We start from the raw sequence: 22,071 nt of genomic DNA on the forward strand, positions 1-22,071 counted from the left end.
TAACCCTGAGAAAATTGCTTTTTCTTAACCTGACCCCACCCCTTCCTGGGCTGGACTAATCACGCCCTCGGGTTGCCAATATCTAGAGGATGCGCCAGGGGGCAGTGTGCACCGGGACGTAGTGCGTGTGGAGCGCATGCGCAGCAGAGCGAGTAGGCGTATGTACCCAGTTCCTGGTGCCGCGGAGCTATGAGCTCTTCACTGCTGTTGACCCTGCTGTCGCTCCTGTCCGGCCCGTGGATCGAGCTAGGTCAGTGTGCTGGCCTGCCCACTTACCCCTAGCGCCTTTGTCCCAGGGATTATCAGGAAAGGGGTGGGGCGCTTTGCCCCGTGGGGAAGAGACCGTAGCCCACTTCCTAGTCCTAGTCGGCAGAGGCACGTCCCAGCGACTGCCAGCCCGGCGAGGCTAACCGCTCATACTGTATTTTACTTCCAACTTACTATTTTGGAACCTTTCAAGCATAAAGTAAAGAACAGACCATAACTAAACGTGCCCCCTACGTACCTGTCACCCAGTTTAGCAGTAGCCAAATTATGGCTAATCTTGCTTCTTTGGTAACCCACTTTCCCCTCTCCTGGGATCATGCTGAAGTGAATGCAGGCGTTATACAATTTTATTCGTAAATAACTCAGCTTGAATAGCCAAAAAGACAAGTCACGAAAAAAAACCCCACCATACCATTTTCCGCCTACAAAATTAACTTCCAGTTAGTGTTCAGATTTACCTACTGTGTTTTTAAATTGTAGTTTACTTCTTGAATTAGTGTCAAAATAAACTTTGTGCATTGCAGTTGTATGTTTTTTCTTAATTCCTTTTTATTCTGAGATTTTCCTGCTTGCCTCATTAAGTTACTTTCTTCTTTGGGTCCTGATTTCCCTCCTGTTAAATAAGGGGGTCAAATTAAAGATCCTTTTAATTTGATTTTTTGAGGCATACAAACAGCAAGTATGAAGGAGCTCATTCAATTATTTGATGATAATTATTGTGCACTTGTGCTAGGTGCCAGGGATACACTGGCAAAATAGAGGTAGTCCTTTCTTTTCTGGAGTACATGATATAATGGTAAGAACGGATAAGAGTTCAACAAGTGGGAAGGAAGAGAGCGAAAAACAGCATGAGCAGAAGTATGGGTAGAAAGGTGCTAGATGATATATTTTAGGGTTTAGTGTCTAGATTTACCTAGCTGGGACAGGGTTGTGTGTAGAAGAATAGAAAGGTAAGGAAATAAACATTCGTTGAAAACCTACCATGTGCTCAACATTTTACATGTTATTTGAATTCATGCAGCTATGGCTATGACATAGATGCTATTCCCATTTTATAAATGAAGAAATTGAAACTCAGATTAAGTAATTTGCCTAAGGCAGCCGTGGGCAAACTATGCCCGCGGGCCCGTTTGAAATGAATAAAACTATTGAAAAAAAAGACCGTACCCTTTTATGTAATGATGTTTACTTTGAATTTATATTAGTTCACACAAACACTCTATCCATGCTTTTGTTCCAGCCCTCCGGTCCAGTTTAAGAACCCATTGTGGCCCTTGAGTCAAAAAGTTTGCCCACCCCTGGCCTAAGGTCACCCAGCAAATTAAGTGGCAGAACAGGAATTTATTGCATGGGGTTTTTTTGTTGTTAATCCTCACCCGAGGATGTCTTTAATTTTTTTTACAATATATTTTCATTGATTACAGTATTTTTATTGATTACAGAGAGGAGGGGAGAGGGAGGGATAGAAACATCAATGATGAGAGAGAATCATTGATTGGCTGCCTCCTGCACACCCCCTACTGGGGATTGAGCCCATAAACCGGGCATGTGCCCTGGACTAGAATTGAACCTGGGACCTTTCAGTTCACAGGCCACCCTTCAGTCCTCAGGCCAATGCTCTGTTCACTGAGCCAAACCTGCTAGGGCCCAAGGATGTTTTTTCCATTGACTTTTAGAGAGCGTGGAAGGGAGGAGGAGAGACAGAGAGAGAGAAACATCAACGTGAGAGAGACATTGAATGGTTGCCTCCCACATGCACCCTGACCTGGGCTAGTGATCAAGGGTACAACCAAGGTATGTGCCTTTGACTGGAATCGAACCTGGGACCCTTCAGTTCAAGGGCCGTGACTCTATCCACTGAGCCAAACCAGCTAGGGCCAGAACAAGAATTTAAAGCCAAAATTTTAAGCCTCCATTATTTTTAAGAACACTCATTTTTATGAGTATTACATATGATCCAAATATTGCCACTTATTTTTTATATACTCATGTATTACTGATGACACTCTTTTTTTTTCCACTACAGGGAATGGGCAGGTGACAAGCATGGTTAAGCTGCCAGGTGGCAGATTCCAGATGGGAACAAATTCACCGGATGGCAGAGATGGTGAAGGACCTGTCCGGGAGGTGACAGTAAAACCTTTTGCCATCGACATATTTCCTGTCACCAACAAAGATTTCAGGTATATCAGGTATTCTTTCAGGAGGAGTAAAGGCTCTTTTAAATCATCATTATTTTTTAAACAATTCATAAGTTTTATTTTTAATATGTTTTTGTTGATTTTAGAAAGAGAAGAAGGGAAAGGGAGAGATAGATAGAAACATCATAGAGAAAGAAACATCAATATTGATTGGCTGCCTCCTGTATGCCCCTCACTGGGGATCAAGCCCATAGCCTGGGCATGTGCCCTGACTGGGAATAGAACCAGTGACCTCTTGGTGCATGGCTGAATGCTCAACCACTGAGCGACACAGGCTGTGCTCAAATCTTCATTCTTAATCTCTAGAACAGCGGTTCTCAACCTCTGGGTCGCGACCCCTTTGGGGGTCGAATGACCCTTTCACAGGGGTCGCCTAAGACCATCCTGCATATCAGATATTTACATCATGATTCATAACAGTAGCAAAATTTCAGTTATGAAGTAGCAACGAAAATAATTTTATGGTTGGGGGTCACCACAACATGAGGAACTGTATTGAAGGGTTGCGGCATTAGGAAGGTTGAGAACCACTGCTCTAGAAGGAAACTGGCTTGTTCACTATTACATATCTTTGCAATAATGCTGTGGGATAAGTGTATCTACTTTTTTTTAAGTGAAGAATCTGAAATCCAAAAATGTTTACCTTACTCTCCGTTAGTGACAGACTTGAGCCTGTAACTCAAATTCCCTGATTCTTGAGCCAGTGGATTTTCCATTACACTGGGCATAGCACAAGGATTATGGGCAAAAGTGACACACTCAACAGGAATTTCTTCAACAGGGAAAAAGGGACTGGGAGAAGGGTCATATAGCAAAGAGCCTTAAATTCCCTTTATATTTACTTTGGGAAATGGTGTTGTTTTAGGAGTCAAACATTGTGGTTCTAACTCATTCTAAGAAGCCAAGTTGAAACGCCTTAGTTTCTTCAAGGTGATATGTTTTGTAACTTATCTTGAAATGGTACAGGTATGTGCCCTGGCTGGTGTGGCTCAGTTGGTTGAATGTTGTCCTGTACACCAAATGGTCACTGGTTCAATTCCCTGTCAGGGCACATACCCAAGTTGGGGGTTTGATCCCTGTTCAGGGTGCATGCAGGAGGCAGCTAATTTATGTTTCTCAAATCGATATCCCTCCCTCCCTCCCTCCCTCCTTTCCTCCTTTTCTCCCTCTCTCCTCTCCTCTGCCTCTAAAATCAGTAAAAGCATATTTTAAAAAAAGATTTATTAAAAAAAATAGTACAGGGGTGATTATGTAGAGGGGATGGAGGAAAGAGAGGGAATGGGAAGATAATAAAGCAAATGTGGGAAACTACTTAAATGTTACATTTGTGGAGTTAAAACTTTTCAAGATAAAAGGTTATGGGGCCCTGACCGGTTTGGCCCAGTGGATAGAGCGTCAGCCTGCGGACTCAAGGGTCCCGGGTTCGATTCTGGTCAAGGGCATGTACCTTGGTTGCGGGTGCATCCCCAGTGGGGAGTGTGCAGGAGGCAGCTGATCGATGTTTCTCTCTCATTGATGTTTCTAACTCTCTATCCCTCTCCCTTCCTCTCTGTAAAAAATCAATAAAAATATATTAAAAAGAAAAAAAAGGTTATGGGGAAAAATTGATTCAGGAGACACACTGAAATAAGCATAGGATTGTTGATATACTCCTCAGGCCCTTTGACTCAGTGATTCCCCCTCTAGAGATTTGTCTGAAGGAAAGAATTAAAGTTGTCCAAAAACATTTAGCTAAAAAGATGACATTGTAAACAACTATTAACAATTTAAGGATTATTTAAACACTGGAGGCCCAGTGTGCACGATTGTGCCAGTAGCTCGCTTCTGCTTGCCTCAGCTGACCGCCCTGCCCATCGCCTCTGGTAGCTCTCCAAAGCTGATAGCTCTCCGCCCCTAGTAGCCAGGGGGAAACCGAGAAGTGTTCAATGCACCTCCTGGTGACTGGTCATTACTACGTTATGGCCACGGGCCTTTTATAATATAGATATTGTATCAATATAATGATACTTAGCAGCCATTTAAAATCCTGTTGTCAAAAAGAGTCATGAGCCCAACCAGTATGGTTCAGTGGTTGAGTGTGGCTCAGTGGTTCGAATCCCTGTCAGGACACATACCCGGGTTGTAGGCTCCATCCCCAGTAGGGGGTGTGCAGGAGGCAGCTGTTCAGTGTTTCTTTCTCATCTCTCATTGATGTTTCTATCTCTCTATCCCTCTACCTTCCTCTCTGAAATCAATAAAAATATATTAAAACATATATATTTAAAAAGAGTTATGAGATGTTAAGTCAAGAAAGTAGCTTACAAAATAATATATAGCTTATGATCTCATTTTTTAAAACTATGTATATAGAATGTTTATGCATTAAAAAAGTGGAAGTGCATTAGTTAACAGATTTTACCCATGTTTTTGTGACTTTCAAATGACAATAATTACAGGGAAGCACCTTGTTAAACAGGGTGGGAGGGTTGGGGAGTGGGGGCCAAGAAGAATATGGAATGATACATATTAGTTAGTGTGATAATGGATGATTTTAAATTTCCTCATTTTTCTACAATACCACGCGTACTACTTATATGTGCTTTTATTAATTTTTTTTCCAGATGGGAAGGGAGAGAGAGAATCATCAGTGATGAGAGAGAATCACTGATCGTCTGCCTCCTGCATGCCCCACACTGGGGATCGAGCCCACAACCCAGGCATGTGCCCTTGACCAGAATCTAACCTGGGACCCTTCAGTCCCCAGGCTGATGCTCTATCCACTGAGCCAAACCAGCTAGGGCGCTTATATGTGCTTTTAAAACATATTTTTAAACAGGAAAGTTGTTAAAATTGAAGGAGAAATCACTTCTGATCAGACTTGTACCATATCATGACAACCCAAAATAGATAGCTGCACAGTATGCACCTTTTAGATTTCAAGTTATGCCTAGTGCAGTGGTTGGCAAACTGCGGCTCGCGAGCCACATGTGGCTCTTCCATAAAATACCACGTGCGGGCGCGCATGCACAGTACGATTGAAACTTTGTGGCCCATACACAGAAGTCGGTATTTTGTGGAAGAGCCACACTCAAGGGGCCAAAGAGCCGCATGTGGCTCGCAAGCCGCAGTTTGCCGACCACTGACCTAGTTAGTGTATGGTAGAAATATAATGTCACTTCTAGTAAGCCCCTAAACTTTGCTTAGAACCACCCGACTTTGTCTGCCTCTCTGATAAAAGATTCTCAAGCTGTTCAGATTATCTCAATGCCCTCTGATGGGTGAATAATACCTTCCTTTTTTAAAAAATGTATTTTTATTGATTTTAGAGAGGAAGGGAGCGGGAGAGAGAGATAGAAACATCAATGATGAGAAAGAGAATCATTGATCGGCTGCCTCCTGCACACCCCCCACTGGGGATCGAGCCTGAAACCAGGCATATGCCCTGACTGGGAATTGAACCGGTGACCTCTTGGTTCCCGGGCCGACACTCAACCGCCGAGCCACACCCGGCTGGGCAATAATACCTTCTTAAATCAGAGGGCTGGCACAGACGAGGTGATAATGAAAACCATCCATCTCACCTTAGTAATCTGTGTGCTGAGATTTGCTAAACCATACCGAGCTATATGAAAATATATTCTAAAATCTCAGCAACTCAATTTTTTTCTTTTGTTTTTGTTTTTTCAGCAACTTATTTTTATTTGACTCAGTTTCTTTATTCTATTAGATGGAGATGATAACACCTGTTCTGCCTCCCTCTCATGAAATTAGGTATGTAAGAAAGACCTTTCAGAAAAGAAACCATTCCCAACCCTTAAATCTACTCGGCAGCTTTATTTATAATCTCTAAAAACTGGAGATAACCCACATGACCTGCAGTTGGTGAATGAGTAAACCAAATATGGTATATCCATACAGTGAAATACTACTCAGCAATACAAAGGAACAAACTACTGATACCTTTGACAACATGGATGAATCTCAGAAGCATTATGCTAAGTGAAAGAAGCCAGACCCAAAAACTACATCCTGTATAGTTCAATTTATGTGAAAGTATGTAAACCATAGGAACAAAAAACAGGGGCACAGAGGAATTTGGGGTATGTTTGATGAAACTGCTCTGTTTCTTGATTGTGGTGATGACTGTATGCTTTGTCAAAGTCACAAAAGCATACACTAAAAAAAACTGAATTTTACTGTATGTGAATTACACACACGGCAACAGATTTTTTAAAAATATTTTTTTATTGATTTCAGAGAGGAAGGAAGAGGGAGAGAGAGATAGAAACATCCATGGTGAGAGAGAATCATGGATCGGCTGCCTCCTGCAAGTCCCCCACTGGGGATCGAGCCCACAAACCGGCATGTGCCCTTGACCAGAATCAAACCTGGGACCTTATAGCAACAGATTTTAAAAGAAAATCTCCTGCTCAGGGTTTCAGGTGAATTCCTTGGAGTTCATGGGACCTCTGTGACGTGGGACTTACAGGATGAGGCTAGGTGAGCTCTTCAGCAGCAGGAAAGGTGAGGGTGGAGCACAGAACCCTTTCAGCTGAGCCAAGCGAAATCTCTTTTCAGGGAGTTTGTCAGGGAGAAAAAGTACCGGACAGAGGCCGAGACGTTTGGGTGGAGCTTTGTCTTTGAGGACTTTGTCTCAGATGAGCTTAGAAACAAAGCGACTCAGCAAATGAAGGTGAGAAAACCTGGGCTTGGAGCTGAGGGAACGGGAGTGGGACCTGGACATAGAGGCATGTGGGGCGCGGGGTCACCTGGGCCACGGTAGAAATCAGACCTGAGAGCGGGAGGCAGGGAGGAGGCGAGAGAAGCCCTCCCTGGAAGGGTCCGGTGAATACTTCCTCCCAGGAAGGGACCCCTGAGCTGGTTTCTGGGTAGAGAGACTGTAAAGACCCAGATAGATACACATGGGGCTCAAGATACATCCTGCACAAGCAGAACGTCCTGACAGGCCTCCCTCCAATGAGGGCCGTGAGGTGTCAGGCTTCAGAGACTCCAGACACAGCCTCACTTGGACGCCCTGAGTCTTGGCCTGAAGGGTCTGCTCCGCCTCCCGTGTGTCAGTCGGGAGGGTGCGCATGGTGGGTTCGAGCATCTTGCAGTCATGCTCTTTCTTCTTTGTAGCCTGTTCTCTGGTGGCTTCCAGTGGAAAGGGCTTTCTGGAGGCAGGTAAGGGTTGCTTCCTCCACCTTGTTTTCTACCCCTGGCAGGTAGGCTTCCCTAGCCCCCTTGCCCATCTAGGAATACTGAGCTAAAAGGAGAAGTTTCAGGAAAATAGCCAAGACACCCTGTCCCCTAGTCCTCTTCCCATCACCCATCCCATTTTTCTTGTCAGTCTCATGTGTAGTGTCTTCGTTCTGGACCTCTCCTCACTCACCAAGCTCTCTTCCAATTTCTTTGCTTCCCCTAGTGTTAAAAGCTGAACTTAGGTGCCCTAAGCCTAGCCTTCCTCAGACTTCCCTGAGCTCCCAGAGCCTGTCTCACTTCCTCCTGGCTGTCAGCCTGCAGGTCCCGGCTCTGGCATCCGAGAGAGACTGGAGCTCCCGGTGGTACACGTGAGCTGGAATGATGCGCGGGCCTACTGTGCATGGCAGGGGAAACGGCTGCCTACTGAGGAAGAGTGGGAGTTTGCGGCCCGCGGGGGCTTAAAGGGTATAGAGCTACCAAGGCGATTCCCCTTCGTTCTGCTCTCTATCTATGCATGGGGGTCTTTAAAGGGTGGGAAGGGCTCATGCTCCCTAGAGCAGTGAAGGACCAGTTGCTGTTGTTATTTTTATTTCTCATCTATCTCAGACCTATGTAAAATATGGTATTTATTTAAAATATCATAAAAGCTAATAACTGGAAAAATGGAATGAAAAAAACAATTTTTTTTTTTTGTTGGAGATTCTACAGAGATGTCATGTTTCAAAAAATACAGTTGGATCAACATAGCATAGAGAAGAGGAGGAGAGTTACCCAAACCACATGCCTTTTCCATGGATGTATAGGGGTTAATATAAAAAATTGCTCTTTGCTCATAACTTAGTTGTTCTGCAATGGTGATTAAAAAAAGTTATGAGAGTGAAATAGCAATTCACCATATCCAGCCTCTACAGTTTGAACACCAGCTATACCAATAGTCAAAGTTATTAATGTGATAAATGAGGTTGCTTGTTCATTTAGCCAATCGAAGTCCAATGAACAAGTTTATCAATGGTTACTCTCAATTTCTGCACTGATCTCAACATGCACTGGTCACAGGTGGTTTACAGAGGCATTGACCAGAACCACACCTAGGGTTGCACTGCCCTGGGGTAATGCAGGAGGCGGGGCTCCAAATGCAATGTAGTGAGTGGAAGGGATGGGCATAGGATATAAAAATAACCTCCTTTCGGTTCTCTCGCTCGCTCTCTGTCTTTCCCAACTCTTCACCTCTCCCCCCAATGCTTTCTCCTTGCTCTCCCGCAGGTCAGGTTTATCCCTGGGGAAACAAGTTCCAGCCAAACCGCACCAACCTGTGGCAGGTAAGACATGCATTCCTCACTCCTGTCCTTTCTCGGAGCAGTGAGGCCTGCTGTCGGCTGGGCACTGTGTTAGGTGTGGGATTCAGAGGGCTGTGTTCTAAAGTTGGGAAGGGGCGAAGCCGGAGACAAGGTGGTGGAGCAGTGTGCGCGCAGGAGGAAATCATTCATTGCCTGAGAGTACAGGGATGACATCTGAGCTGATCAAATAGGATTTTGCTAAGTGAAAAGAGGAGGAAAGGGTGTTGTCAAGCACAACAGCATGCGTGTTGGCATTGTATTAGGAAAGGGTACTGTCTGTTTGGAAACGTGCCAAATTCAGAGAGACTGGAGCCCAGGGAAATGGTGGGGGTCCAGGTGGTGTTAGGAGATGAAGTAGACAGTGGGTTGGAGGCAGATTTTGGAGCAGATGCGCCAAGATAGGGTTTTAGATTTTACCCTCTAGGTAGTGGGGAGCCAATGGAGGTTGTTATACAGGGGAGTAACAATATCAGATGTTGACTTGGGGAAGCTAACTCTTGCTAATTATGCAGGACTAGATGAAGCAGAGCTGCAGAGGGGGCAAGGGGTGTCTAGGTGATTATAAACACTTGAATTAAGTGGAAGTGGAATAGAGAGGAAGCCCAGTGGGAGAGGCATGTCTGAGAAGATGGACAGGGTTTGGTAATTAATCGAATGTGGTGGGGTGGAAGAGAGTTGGACTCAAGCATGAATCCAAGCTTGGGCAACAGAGTGATGGTGCCACCATTATCCAAATAGATAATATGCTTGTTGGGTCAGAGGGACAGAACTTGGTCAGGGTAGGATCAGCTTAGCTTAGGATGCCTTTGGGTCTTTTATATGTTCAGTCAGAGGTTGAAAATATGAGTCTGAAACTTAGGACAGAAGTCTGGGTCAGAGCAAGTAGCTTGCGAGTCATAAGCATTTACCTTAGGAAAGAATGATCCTGCCCTCCCACACTGGCCAGGAGACGCTGTAGAGTGAGCGGAGCACAGCCTCAGTATTTTAGGGGGAAGCATTGACAGGGGCCTGAGAGGGAGACTGGACCTTTCAGATGATCTTGGGATCAGAGCTTTGCAGAAAGAGAAATCTGACATACACTGTTTGATCTTTGATAAATTAACCATTTTGAACCTCAGTTGCTAGTTTCTCTCTCTCTCTCTTTTTTTTAGTTGCTAGTTTCTTAAAGGGAGAGGATACTTGCCTCACAACCTTGCAAGGATTAAATTAAAAGACATAAGTGTAACAGCCCTAGCACATAGTAGGTGTTGAGTAAATTATAGCCCCTTCATCTTCCCTTTCATAAGAGCAATTTCCATAGAGTCGTGGCAGCTGAACCCAATTTTAATGAGAGGCGTGAACAAGTTAAATGAATTGCATTCGCAAATATAGGTTACTTTTTGAAGAGTTTTGGTGGTAAAGAGCGAGAGATGAGAAAGGTAGAGTCAGGGCAGATGAGGCAGAGTTAAACCTGTTGGTGGTAGAAGAGAAAGAGGTGGTTCCTGAGAAGGTGGAGGGTGCAGGGCATGGGGAAGGAGAGGAAGAGCCTTTCTTCCCAAGGCTCCGAGCATGGGGTTCGAGGCCGAGGAGACGAAGTCTCAGAATGGAGACAGTGGGAGTGGGATGGGCTTGACACGGACCACAGCGAGCACAGGGAAACCACACCCTTTCTGATCCAGCTGGAGGTCCTGGTGGAGGACCTGAGGCAGCTGGTTTGGGAGCTCAGGTTGGAAACCTCGGGTCACTGCCACGTGCCCTTCCCCCTATTCCAGATGACCTTGGTTTCCTTGTGGGCAGGCAGGAACACCTGCCATGGGACAGGATGGCAAATCTTTTATCCTAAATCTCTTCTCAGGGAAAGTTCCCCAAGGGTGACAAGGCTGAGGACGGCTTCCATGGGGTCTCCCCAGTGAACGCGTTCCCCCCACAGAATAACTATGGTAAGATTTCTTATCAGGTCGCCATCACCACTCACACGTGGCTGGTGGGAGCATTCTGCCTGATGGATGAGGCAGAGAGAAGCACCTGGGGCAGCATTTGCTCCCAGGGCTTTGATGGCTCACAGGCAGGCATGATGCTTCCCAGCGGGGAACTGACCCCCTGTTGTGCTGCAGGGCTCTATGACCTCGTGGGCAACGTGTGGGAGTGGACAGCTTCACCATACCAGGGTGCAAACCAGGATATGCGTGTCCTCCGGGGGGCATCCTGGATCGACACATCCGATGGCTCTGCCAATCACCGGGCCCGGGTCACCACCAGGTGAGGAGCTTGGTAGCTGAGGGCTGAGGGGCTGGAGGTGACCTCACAGAGCACAGGTGGCACCACAACTGGTGTTGGCACTCCTTCTGCATCTCTACTTGCACCAGGAGATGTGGGTACTGAAAAGGAAGCAGGTAGCGCTTGCCAGGAAAAGGAAACCAGTCCAGGACAGCTTGTGCCTTTCTTCTCAGCTCGCACACCCAGGGAGACTCTGTGTCCAGCATCTCAATTACATGGGCTTCTCTTCTTGTCCTCATAAATAGGTGTGCGGAGGGAGGGAAGTAGAATGGCCACATCAATAGGTCAAGGCCATGGGTCATGGAAATATTGACTCTTCAAACAGGCGGGCACATGGAAAATCATTTCTACAACCATTTTGATTTACAGTCAAGTTAAAAATGGGCCCAGGAGGGTCCTGGGACCTGCTCATTTCAGACAGGTGGTTAGTGGTGGCACCTGGATGGAAGCATCCTAGGCTGCTGGTCCCCTGCTAGGACTTTCTGCTTCGTTTGCCAGTAGATTTATTTTGGTTGATCTCCCTGCAACTCCTCCTACTCTTTGGCTCCATAAGGACTGTAGAGGCCACTCAGGATATCAGATTTGCAGGTGTTTGACCCACAAAGGCCCCTGAATTCTCTCTTTTTTAGGACAAAGTGGTAGAAAAGTACTGGCCTAGAACCAGGAAACTGGGTTTGACATTGATTCTGTTGTGCTGTTGGAACAGTAGTTGGCCTTGGGCAAGACATTTAACTCTTTCTAGCATCTGCTTCTGGGTCTCTAAAATGGTGAACACATCTTGCCTTCCATAGCAGTTGGGAAATAGCAAGCGAGAGAATTCACTTGAAACTTCTTTGAAAAGTATGGAGAACTGACTGGCGCTGTGATACTCTCACTAACTGCCAACAGGTTTTTTCCGGCTGAGTTATTCCTAACCACCAACAGTCACAGGAGCTAGTCATGGCTCTCCTGCCTTCCAGCTCAGTCTCTCAGGACCACCGTCACTTCCTCCACCCAGCCCCAAGGCCACTCCATGTCCCCGGGACTGCCCTCTGACCAGGCTTCTTTCCAGACCACGCCCTCCACAGTCCTTGGGCCCCCCAGGTCGCAGCAGGCCCTGGGAGGTGGAACAGGAAAGTTGGGTAAGGCCCAAGGCCCCTTTCTCAACATGTTCATTCTCTCCCCTTCTCTGGTTGCAGGATGGGCAACACTCCAGATTCAGCGTCTGACAACCTAGGCTTCCGCTGTGCTTCCAATATAGGCCGACTGCCAGGGGAGCTGTGAGCAGCCACGCAGCCACGAAGAGTGCCCCGTGGTACCCATGCCACTCACTGGCCACATTTCAAACAGCCAAGCTCTTCAACTTCCACCTTCTCCTCCTCTGCCCCTTTTGACAGGCACCTCTCACCTGGTGGCAGGTGGGCGGGAGAGGCCTCTCGCCTCAGAGGAGGCCATGTCTCTTGGTGAAGGGCCCCAGCGCACTGATTGTGGCCAGGAGCTGGGTGTTTTTATTAGAGGCCAAATATCAACTATACAGGGGCCAAGTACTCAAACAATTGGGGCGGCGTCCTCTTAAAGGCAGTGTGTTAAAATCCTTTTAAGTCTGTTCCCTTCCCCTTTCTCGGTGTCTGATTCAGGGACCTGACATTGTTTCTTAGGGCAGAATTTCCCCACTCTCTGTTTTCCCAGCAAATTGCTGTGGAAAGGAGATGCTGCCTTCATTTGTATAGTGTTTCTGTGTGCCTCTGAAGGCACTTGATTTCCACTCTCTGTATGTGAAATGGAGAAATGTGGGCTCTTTAAAGCGCAATTCAGTCTTCAAAGGGTCCAGGACAGTGGTTCTCAACCTTCCTAATGCCGCGACCCTTTAATACAGTTCCTCATGTTGTGGTGACCCCCAATCATAAAATTATTTTCATTGTTACTTCATAACTGTAATTTTGCTACTGTTATGAATCGTAATGTAAATATCTGATATGCAGGATGTATTTTCATTGTTACAAATTGAACATAATGAAAGCATAGTGATTAATCACAAAAACAATATGTAATTATATGTGTTTTCCAATGGTTTTAGGCGACCCCTGTGAAAGGATCATTCGACCCACAAAGGGGTCGCGACCCACAGGTTGAGAACCGCTGGTCTAGGAGAACAGGGTATTAACCAGGCCAAACTGTGCCTCCTGCGAGTCACAAAGTAAATGATACTTCAGAAAGACAAACATGAGAAGTGTCCCTTTCTGTTGTTAATTATGCAAGGGCTTCCTTATGCCTCTGGAAACCTGTCCCCTGGAGAAGGACCTGCTCCCATGGTGTCACTGGACATTGTGAGGTCAGTAAAATCCCCCATGATTGTATCTCAGACGGCTGTCTGTTTTCTCCTCACCCTGGGACCCTAAGGGAAGTGCACCCGAGGGTCAGTAACTCTGGGCCTCCCCTGAGCAGACACTGAGATGGTGGTACCACTGGGAGGTGGATCCAGCGCCCTCCTCTGTGCCCAGGCCCCAACTGCATTGTGATGGGAGTGCCTTTCGCTTGTGCAGAGCCTCTGAGGGGAGAGTGGCCCAGGTCCAGCGGTCCTGGCCTGGACCAATGCCTTCTCTGCACAACCTCATTCCTTTGACGAGTGTTTCTGTGGCTTCCCCTCCCTGCCTCCCCCTCCCCCGCATCCCTCCTGCCAGCACCTCAGTAGTCCTCCTCAGCCGGGGAGAGCAGCACAGCCTTGGGTGTGTTCTCAAAGAGCGCAGCCCGGTTCTGCTCCTGGCCCTTCTTCACCCAGTGGCCGTAGATTCGGAAAGCATAGGCATCGATGAGCCGGCGCAGAGGCCGAAGGGAGTAGGGGTCACGCATGATGATCTCCCGGGTCACAGGCTTCACCCGGTGGTACTGGTAGTAGATCCGCACTGAAGCCAGCACTGTCAGAGCGATCACCTGCGGAGGGAGGGCCAGGACTGAGAGCCTGGAGCGCCCCCTGGGCCCTTCCCAGTGTTCCCCCAGTTCCTGCCCTACCAGTACTGGCAGGCATTTAGACTGTCAGAGGACATCTGTCTTCCCTGGAGCCAGAGTTCTGGGAACCATCACGGGTGGGTGGGAGGGGGAGGGCAGGTGCCCTGGAAACCCTAGCCTGTAAGTAGTGTGAGTAGTGGTCCCTGGGGGGCTTGGGCTCCAGGGCCCTGGATGGGAAGGGAGCTTCAATACCTTGAACTTGCCCCGGGGGCTGAAGTGCCGCACTTCCTCCACGTCATACTGCTGGAAGAAGGGATGCGCTAAGGCCTCTTCTGCCGTCAGGCGGCCCTGGGGGTTCACCACCAAGAAGCGGGAAACCTGAGAGAACGGGGTGGGTAGTGAAAACAGCAAGGCAGGCTCCCTGCCAGCGCCTCAGAAGCCATGGGGTCTCCTCGCAGACCCCTCCACCCTGTGCCCGGCACACTCCCCTCCCCCCTCCCCCCCCCCCCCCCCCCCCGCGGTGGACTGCCCCTCGCCTGAGCCCAGGAGCCAGCGGGCCTGGCCCCTCACCAGGTCTTTCACGGTGTCCGAGTAATCATCCCACTCGGGTGAGCCAAACTGGTAGTTGCCGCTCATGATCATCCTCAGCATCAGCATCTGCTTCCGGTGCCAGAAGGGCGGGGAGCCAGCCAGCAGGGTGTACATGATGACCCCTGTGCTCCACCTGGCACCAGGTGGGTGGGAGGAAGGCAGGCGGACTGGCTGTAGCTCCGGCCAGTTCCTCCCCTCCCCAGCCAGGTGTTCCGGTCATGGTGGCATCCCTGTCCCTTCCCCCCAGCACACTCACATGTCCACCTCCTTCCCGTAGCCCGGGTGGTCACTGTTCATGGAGCACTCAATGATCTCGGGGGCCAGGTAGCTGGGGGTCCCACAGATCTCTGCAGGAACAGTTACCATCAGGATAGGTCAGCAGGGGGCACTTGGAAGAAGAAGGTCCGAAGAAACAAGATAGAACAGAAATAGTGCTTGGACTGGGACTCGCCTAGCACTGGCCAACTTCAGGGCCAAGGGCAGGGGCCAGAGCTGGCTCGTAGGCCACCCACTTGGGGCCTGTTGGTTCCCTGGTCACATCTAACTATTCTGGCCTAGAACTCAGGCCGGGGGAACCTGGCTCAACTCGGTCCTGAGAAGAGGACCTGCCTGAAAAGGCACCTAACCCTGAAATGATAGGATTTTTATTCTGGGGGGATATAGGGGAAGGTCCCGGGCAATCTCTGTTCCTGGGAGAGTTGGTGAGAAAGCCAGGCCTCGTTACCAGACCTCGTAGCTTCTCTCCGGGCTTCAGCTGGCAGGAAAAGCCAAAGTCTGTGAGCTTGATGTTCATGTCATCGTCCAAGAGGATGTTCTCGGGCTTCAGGTCCCGATGGACGATGTCGAGTTTGTGCAAGGTGCAGATCACCTCCAGCAGGGCTCTCATAATCTTCCTGGGGTGGGACAGGAGCGTGTCACTCTGCTCTCTGCAGGGTCAGGTGGCGGGGAGGGAGACCAAAGCCCACATACCAGGCCGACTGCACAGGAGAGAGGGCGGCTGCGACGGTCGGGCTGAGCCAGGGAGGGAGGGCACAACCCAGCGGTGCACACCCTCCGAGACCTGGGTGCCTGTCGCACTGGGGCTTGGGCAGGGAGTGGGGAGAGGGGCAAGTGGACCCTCACCTGGTTTCCTTCTCACTCAGGGTGACCTTCTCAGTGAGGTAATCAAAGAGCTCCCCTTTCTTCATCCTGTGGTGACAGAGGGTTTGTAGCTGGATTGATCCCAAGACCACCCCCTTAGCCTGCTCCCAGAGAGCTCTTCCTCACCCCAATCCCTCCAGAGGCAAAGGACCAGGGTCTGCAGGGAGGAGCTGGGAAGTGAGTGGAGAGGTTGTCTGGGAAGATTGGAACAAGAGCAAGGGAGGCTGGAGGGGTGGTATGGCATCTGTGTGAGGGTCTCTCCCGTCTGTGGGAGTGACAGCATGGACAGATCTATCAGGGCCAAAATCAAGGGCTGGAGATGAAAAACTGGCCGAAGGCCCCCTGGCCCAAGGGCCCAGACCCCGAACGGAAAGACAGGAGTATCCTGATATTTTTCAGGCACAAATGGAATGAGTGTTGAGTGTTGGAGGAGCAGTTGTGCCTGTGAGGATTAAGAATTGCAGTTCAATCTTCTCACTTCTTGGGATGCTCTATAAAGAGGTGTACGTTAGAAAAATCCAGTCATAACCTGGAGGGCAACTTGGGGCAGCATTAAAAATAGATTCCCCAAGTAACTTCTTCAAAGGTTAGGGACATCTGAGCTGCCCCCAAGGACAGGGCCACTGAGCGGAGCTGGGACAGCTGCGGCTGGTCCAGTCTGGGGGGTCCCTGGGAAAGTCTCCCTGTGTTAAATAGGAAAGGTGCATCCTGCCCCCTCTCACCCGCTCCTCCAGGGAAAGCAGTTGGATTCCTAGGGCACAGGGATGTTGCTGGAGTCCCAGAGAGGCAAGAAAACCATTGAGCTTAGCTGCTAGGGCAGGGAGAGGGGTTCCATTTGAAGAAACAACCTAGAATTCACAGATATAAGCCTTGCTTTATACACTATCTGTACTGTGTTCCTTAAAAGCAACATGTGAGTCCCATTTTTGTCGTTTTAATTCCAACTTGAAGACACTAGGTGAACTCACTATTAGCAATAGCAGCAGCAGCACCAGCAGCAGGTTTGCCTGTAAGTACTGGGGACTGTGCAAGGTACATGAGCAGGCTCTGCCTTCTGGAGCCGGCCGCTTAATTGTACACACAGGCCAAGTTACGTGCTTCTCCAAGCAAAACCACAGTAGGGCCACAATAGGAAACGTTCCAACAATACAAAGTTTACCTGAATAGTTTTCTCAAGAAACCCAGTCCCTAAATTAGCTGTTATATAGGGAGAAATCAAGACACCCCTTTAACAGTGAGCCATGCAGAGAGATTTCTGTTCTTCAACAAGGACTCAGTGGAGTGGGGAAGCAACGAGCCAGGGAGTTCTTTTTGCTGGGAACCTTTTCTAACAAAAAGGGCAGTAATGCCCTGGCCAGTGTGGTTCAGTGGATAGAGCATCAGCCCAAGGGTCTCAGGCTTGATTCCCAGTCAAGGGCACGTCTCTGAATTGTGGGTTCACTCCCTGGCCCAGTCGGGTGCATGTGGGAGGCAGCCAGTCGTGTCTCTCTCACATTCCACCCCCCTCTCCCTCTTCTCCAATCCTTCCCTCCCTTCCAATCTCTCTAAAAATCACTGGCAAAAAGTATCCTTGGGTGAGGATTAACAAGATAAAGAAAGAAAGAAAGCCTCCAGCCCATGAGTGGTGGACCCAGGATTCAAAGCCGGGCAGCCTGACCCCCGGGGCTGACCTGCCTAAAGCACTTGTGATCCTACTTGGCATCTACAGTGTAGGGGCTGGCTGCTGGATGGGAGACCACAATAGGAAGTTGTCTGATGAGCCTCGGGGTATGGCTGGCTCCAGGGCTGGGTACTTACAGATCAAACACCAAGAAGAAGAAAGTGTTGGTCTCATAATTGTCCTTCAGCTGTACTGAAATGGAAATGGCTGGCTTGCCTCAGGGAGCAGAGGAGCCTGGGCAGAGGCAGTGGGGTCTAGGGGCAGGGGGAGGAAAGCTGCTGGGGCCGACTGCACAAATGAAGGGGGTATCTGGATGCTACTCCAAGGAGGCCCCCCAGGGGAGGGGGCAGGCCCAGTGACTTCACACCCCACTCCCCTGCCCTCACCCAGTCCCAGACCTGCCGGTGACCCCTTCTGTCTGGCTGGGAGAGGAGGCTTCGAGCTGAGTCCCCGGAGCAGTCTTCCTGGAGGTTGGAGCTGGGAACCTCAAGCCTCAGGAACTGGGCCAGTGAGCCTCAGGGTGCAGGAGACACCCTGGACAATTCTGGCTAGCTGCATGGTGGGCTGCACTCCCTGACTTGGGTTCTCAGGGCAGAAGCAAGGTGGAGCTCCCCGCTGTGGCTGGGAGCCAGCACTCACCGATGTTGGGGTACCCTGACACCTTGCGCAGGATGTCCACCTCCTTCAGCGTGGCCTCTCGCAGCTCCCGCACCTCCTTGGGGCTGAAGCTGCCCCCGCCGGTGACGTCAATGATCTTCACAGCATACTCCTTGCGCGTGGGCTTGTGGATACAGCGCCTGACGACACTGCTAACTCCCCTGGGGGTGCAGAGGACAGGTGTTCTCAGCGGGTGCCCCAAGTCCAGGCCACAGCAAAGATGTCCTGCCTTGTCCCCCAACTCCCTGTGAGCTTTTGGGAGAAGTAGGATGCTGATGAGTCACAAGCCTGGTCTCAGGCCTCTTAACTCCCAGTTCAGTGTTCGTTCACACATAGAAAGGCCGTACACTCTCAAGGCCATAGCTTCCTTTGACCCCTGATCTCTGACCCTGGCCCAAAGCTGGGTTTGGATGTGCTTGTCACCAGCGTCAGGGTTGCGGGAAGCTCTTTGCCAGGAGAGGTCACTGATCTGGGTACTCACACCCTACCTTCCTGGTCAGGAGGGGAGGACCCAAACTGAGGGGTGGAAATGGCCTGGGTGCCCAGGGTCCAGCAGAGATTGGCCCAGAGGTTGGCAGAGCCGGCTGGAGCCTAGGACAGCGTTTCCTGGAAAAGGCCTGGGCCTTACCTGCCCAGGATCTCCTTGGGCTCATAGTTCTCATAGAAACCCTCTGTGGAATGTGAGTCCAGCTGCGCCTCGTCCCGTGTCATGCTCAGCTCCTTGGGGTGGTCCTGAAGGGCTCTGAGAGGGAACAGAAAGATGCCGTCAGCGCTCCCGGCTTGGGGGATGTGCTCTCTGAGGGTGGGTACCAGTTTTCACGCATTTTTGTCTCGCCTGGCACAGGGCTGGACTACTGTGAATGTTCAAAATGAATGTTTGAGAGTTGAAAAAATGCTTTGAAAAGAGTCGAGCATCGTTCTTCCCACTGGCTGTAAACGCTTATGAGTCCAGGTGACCATGTTTCCCTGCATGTTCTCACTGTAAGCTGCTCCCCCTGGGGGAGGGGATAGGCAGCCAGGCCCAGGCCTGCGGGGACATCGGGACCCAAGGTTAGCTCTGAGGAGGCCGGCACAGCCTTGATTTTAGAAAGACCTACCGAGGCCCTGGCTGGTTAGCTCATTTGGTTAGAGCAGTGGTTCCCAAAGTGGGCCACATGCCTCCCAGGGGGGGCAATTTGATTTTTAAGAGGGGCAATTGGAGAATGAGTTATTAACAGTGACTTTTTTGCATTTCTTATGGTTCTAGGGGCCTCATATACAGTCTATAAATGTATACTGTGACCTATTTATGCATTTCAGTTCTCTATTATATTTTTGAAACTTTATTTGCTATTTTTCATATCACTTCATATTATTGTTTTTTAACAATTTCTTAGTGATTTCCTCAGTACTTCAACTGTCCTTTTGTTCTTTCATTTTTCTCTTTCATGTTCTTTGGAAACTTGTTTTAGACCAAGTTAATGGCCTTTTAGGCTTCCTTCACATGAATAGAAGTTCACTTTTTAAATAGTAAGAATTATATGTCACGGGGGTGGGGGGAGGATCAGGATTTTAGAGTTGCTAGGTGGGGCATGGCCAAAAAAGGTTGGGAACCACTGGGTTAGAGTATCATCCCAATATGCCAAGGTCGTGGGTTCAATCCCTGGTCAGGGCACATACAAGAATCAACCAATGAATGCATAAATACGTGGAACAACAAATCTATGTCTTTCTCCCTCCCTCCCTCTCTCTCTAAAATTAATCAATAAAAATAAATTTAGACAGAACCACAGAGAACCTCTCCAGAGGGCAAAGTAAAGTGGCTTCCTTTCCTCTTTGAGGACATAAGGCTAGTTCTGCTTACTTCTGCCTGCTCTCTGCACTTGTGGAAAAGGTAGAAGCCGCACAATTTCATCTTCTTACTATGCTGCTCTTACAGCCTGTCCTTTTCTACCCCAGTCCTGTCTGACCCTGAAAACGCCCCTTCTTTCAGAACATGCTCCTTCCTCACTCATTTTGTCTTTACCCTGGACTTTCATAACCATCTTTCATGCCTTCATCCTTTTATATTCTTTGAAAAGCACTGTGCCAGATGCCCTGAGGGATGCAGAGCTTGATGGGGGAATTCTGGTCCCAGCCTCCGCTATCACTTGTCAGTGTGTGCTGTCATGTCCCCCATTAAGCTGTGATCTTGTCTAGGATGTCCCCGCCCCAGCCATCCTGCCCCTCTGTATGTATCCAGTGCAGGCACATAGCAGGAGCTGCTCCCGGAAGGTGAGTTGATGGTGGAGGTATTCTTTTGGTGCAGGGTCTGTCAGCAGAATGGCCCATGTCCTACTAGCAATGGCTCTTGAGCCCTGAGTGGTCCTGCCACAGTGTGGGGCAGTACAGAGCCAGGACATTCAGGCCTGGACAGAGGACCTAAGCTCCGGGTACTGACCTTGGATGAAGGGTTTGAGGAATGGAGAAAGTCATCCACCAACAGGAAGAACAGCAGACAGAAAATGGGCACAAGCTGCCCCTGAGCAGGGCCCAAACTCTTCTAGCCCCATATCTCCTGCCTTTTCTGGGCCCAAAGGCCTGGCTTGTCACAGGGGCTGATTTGCTGACCAGCCAAGCTGCAGCCCTGGCTGCCTCAGGCCTCGGGCTGGCCGTTCCAGGAAGCCTGGTGTCCCCACTGCTGGGTGCCTGGTTATCAGAAGCCTCCTGCCAGCAGCAGGCTGCTTCTGTCCTGTCAGCAACCCCAACTGAGCACAGGAGAGTCTGTTCCCTGTAACATCAAGTTCATTTCCTGGCAAGTCCTTATAAGTTCTCAACACTGCGTAGCACCAGCTCTTTCCCTTCCCCCAGCCCTCCCCGGGCAGAGAATACATCTGGACCCACCCAGGATGCCATCCGGCTGGGGATGGGCTGGGGATGCATTCCACGGCATGGCCAGGTCCAGCTGGTTCTGTCGGCATTTATCTCTCTTGGTGTGGGCTGGGGAGGTTTCTCTTGTTCCCTCCTTTGGCTCCAGGCCTAACTTGGGGCTGATTTTATGCGTCTGTTCACTGCCTCCACCTGCACCCCCACACTCTTCCCAAAACCCTTTTGAAAAGGGTCACCAAATGGGTTTAATCCTTTCTGGAACATACTGTCCTTTCTAAAACTCAGTCTGAATCAGTCACAGGGACCCACTTTCTAAACTCTGGAGTCAATGCCATCACTCTTCTGGTCCACCTGCCTTCAGAAGGGAAGTGGGTCTAATGGACTTCGGGGTTTCTACTTCTCTAACCCACAGCCTCCCCCTAACCCTGTCTGCCGCCTGGCTTTTGTCCATCACTGGCCCAGCTACTCACCGTTAGGTCCTCGCAGGCCCTTGAGTGGACTTGACAGGAATCTCAAAGGTCCCAGAGCCCCTTGGAGAGAGGGGACAACAGAGGACTGCAGTGTGTCCTGAGCCGACAGCTGTGGCCGGAGCAGGATATTTTGCTGCTCTTCCTTCGTGCTTTGCTACTTGATGAGGGAAGGCTGAGGTGCCAAAAATAAATCACCAGAGCAAACCCGGGATGCAGGCCAAGGCTCAGCAAAGAACAACGCACAGGAGTCTCTCCAGCGGTGACCTCTGGTGGAGGGTGAGGGAAGTTCGGGTGACCTGGGAACAGGCGTGATAGCATGAGGCGACGATTTTCCTTCTGGAGCTACTTGGTCTTCAGGCCCAGAGGGTCTAAAGCCAACCTGTTTCTCTGGGAGCCGTTTCTGTGTTTGGTGTGATCAGGAAACAGCACACTGGTGCACCCACGCTAGTGCTGGGACTTGGACATCAGGATCTGCTCAGGGACAGTTTGTGTGGCTGCCCCACAAAATGCAGACCTTAAAGGTTAGGGAACATCCCCTA

At 49.5% G+C, this 22,071-nt stretch overlaps 2 protein-coding genes across 10 annotated transcripts; one reads left to right on the forward strand and one right to left on the reverse strand.

The window, feature by feature from the left end:
- The first annotated feature begins 12 nt into the window (after positions 1–12).
- On the forward strand, positions 13–13,582 carry SUMF2 (sulfatase modifying factor 2). 7 transcript variants are annotated; one of them, XM_059693350.1, is made up of 9 exons: positions 56–250; positions 2,294–2,459; positions 7,026–7,140; positions 7,587–7,631; positions 7,964–8,114; positions 8,913–8,968; positions 10,821–10,905; positions 11,080–11,224; positions 12,421–13,582. In XM_059693350.1, exons 1-9 carry the CDS (start codon positions 190–192, stop codon positions 12,503–12,505), a joined length of 909 nt encoding a protein of 302 aa, XP_059549333.1. In that variant the 5' UTR covers positions 56–189; the 3' UTR covers positions 12,506–13,582. The 7 variants fall into 7 exon arrangements, with proteins under 7 accessions (XP_059549338.1, XP_059549335.1, XP_059549333.1 ...); XM_059693351.1 differs by having other exon boundaries at positions 95–250; positions 2,294–2,450; XM_059693357.1 differs by lacking the exon at positions 56–250 and adding an exon at positions 6,175–6,218 and having other exon boundaries at positions 2,312–2,450.
- PHKG1 (phosphorylase kinase catalytic subunit gamma 1) lies at positions 10,292–21,689 on the reverse strand. 3 transcript variants are annotated; one of them, XM_059693348.1, is made up of 11 exons: positions 20,635–20,804; positions 18,844–18,957; positions 18,198–18,376; positions 17,696–17,750; positions 15,881–15,946; positions 15,488–15,651; positions 15,015–15,105; positions 14,738–14,891; positions 14,420–14,545; positions 13,906–14,152; positions 10,292–11,343 (listed from the first exon to the last, which is right to left on the reverse strand). In XM_059693348.1, the coding sequence occupies exons 1-10, from the start codon at positions 20,667–20,669 to the stop codon at positions 13,907–13,909; spliced, it is 1,230 nt and encodes a 409-aa protein (XP_059549331.1). In that variant the 5' UTR covers positions 20,670–20,804; the 3' UTR covers positions 10,292–11,343; position 13,906. The 3 variants fall into 3 exon arrangements, with proteins under 3 accessions (XP_059549331.1, XP_059549330.1, XP_059549332.1); XM_059693347.1 differs by having other exon boundaries at positions 10,292–12,338; XM_059693349.1 differs by lacking the exons at positions 10,292–11,343; positions 20,635–20,804 and adding an exon at positions 21,533–21,689 and having other exon boundaries at positions 13,448–14,152.
- Between the last annotated feature and the right edge of the window lie 382 nt (positions 21,690–22,071).

Source organism: Myotis daubentonii, chromosome 4 (genome assembly GCF_963259705.1).
Source record: "Myotis daubentonii chromosome 4, mMyoDau2.1, whole genome shotgun sequence".
NCBI classification, from domain to species: Eukaryota; Metazoa; Chordata; class Mammalia; order Chiroptera; family Vespertilionidae; genus Myotis; species Myotis daubentonii.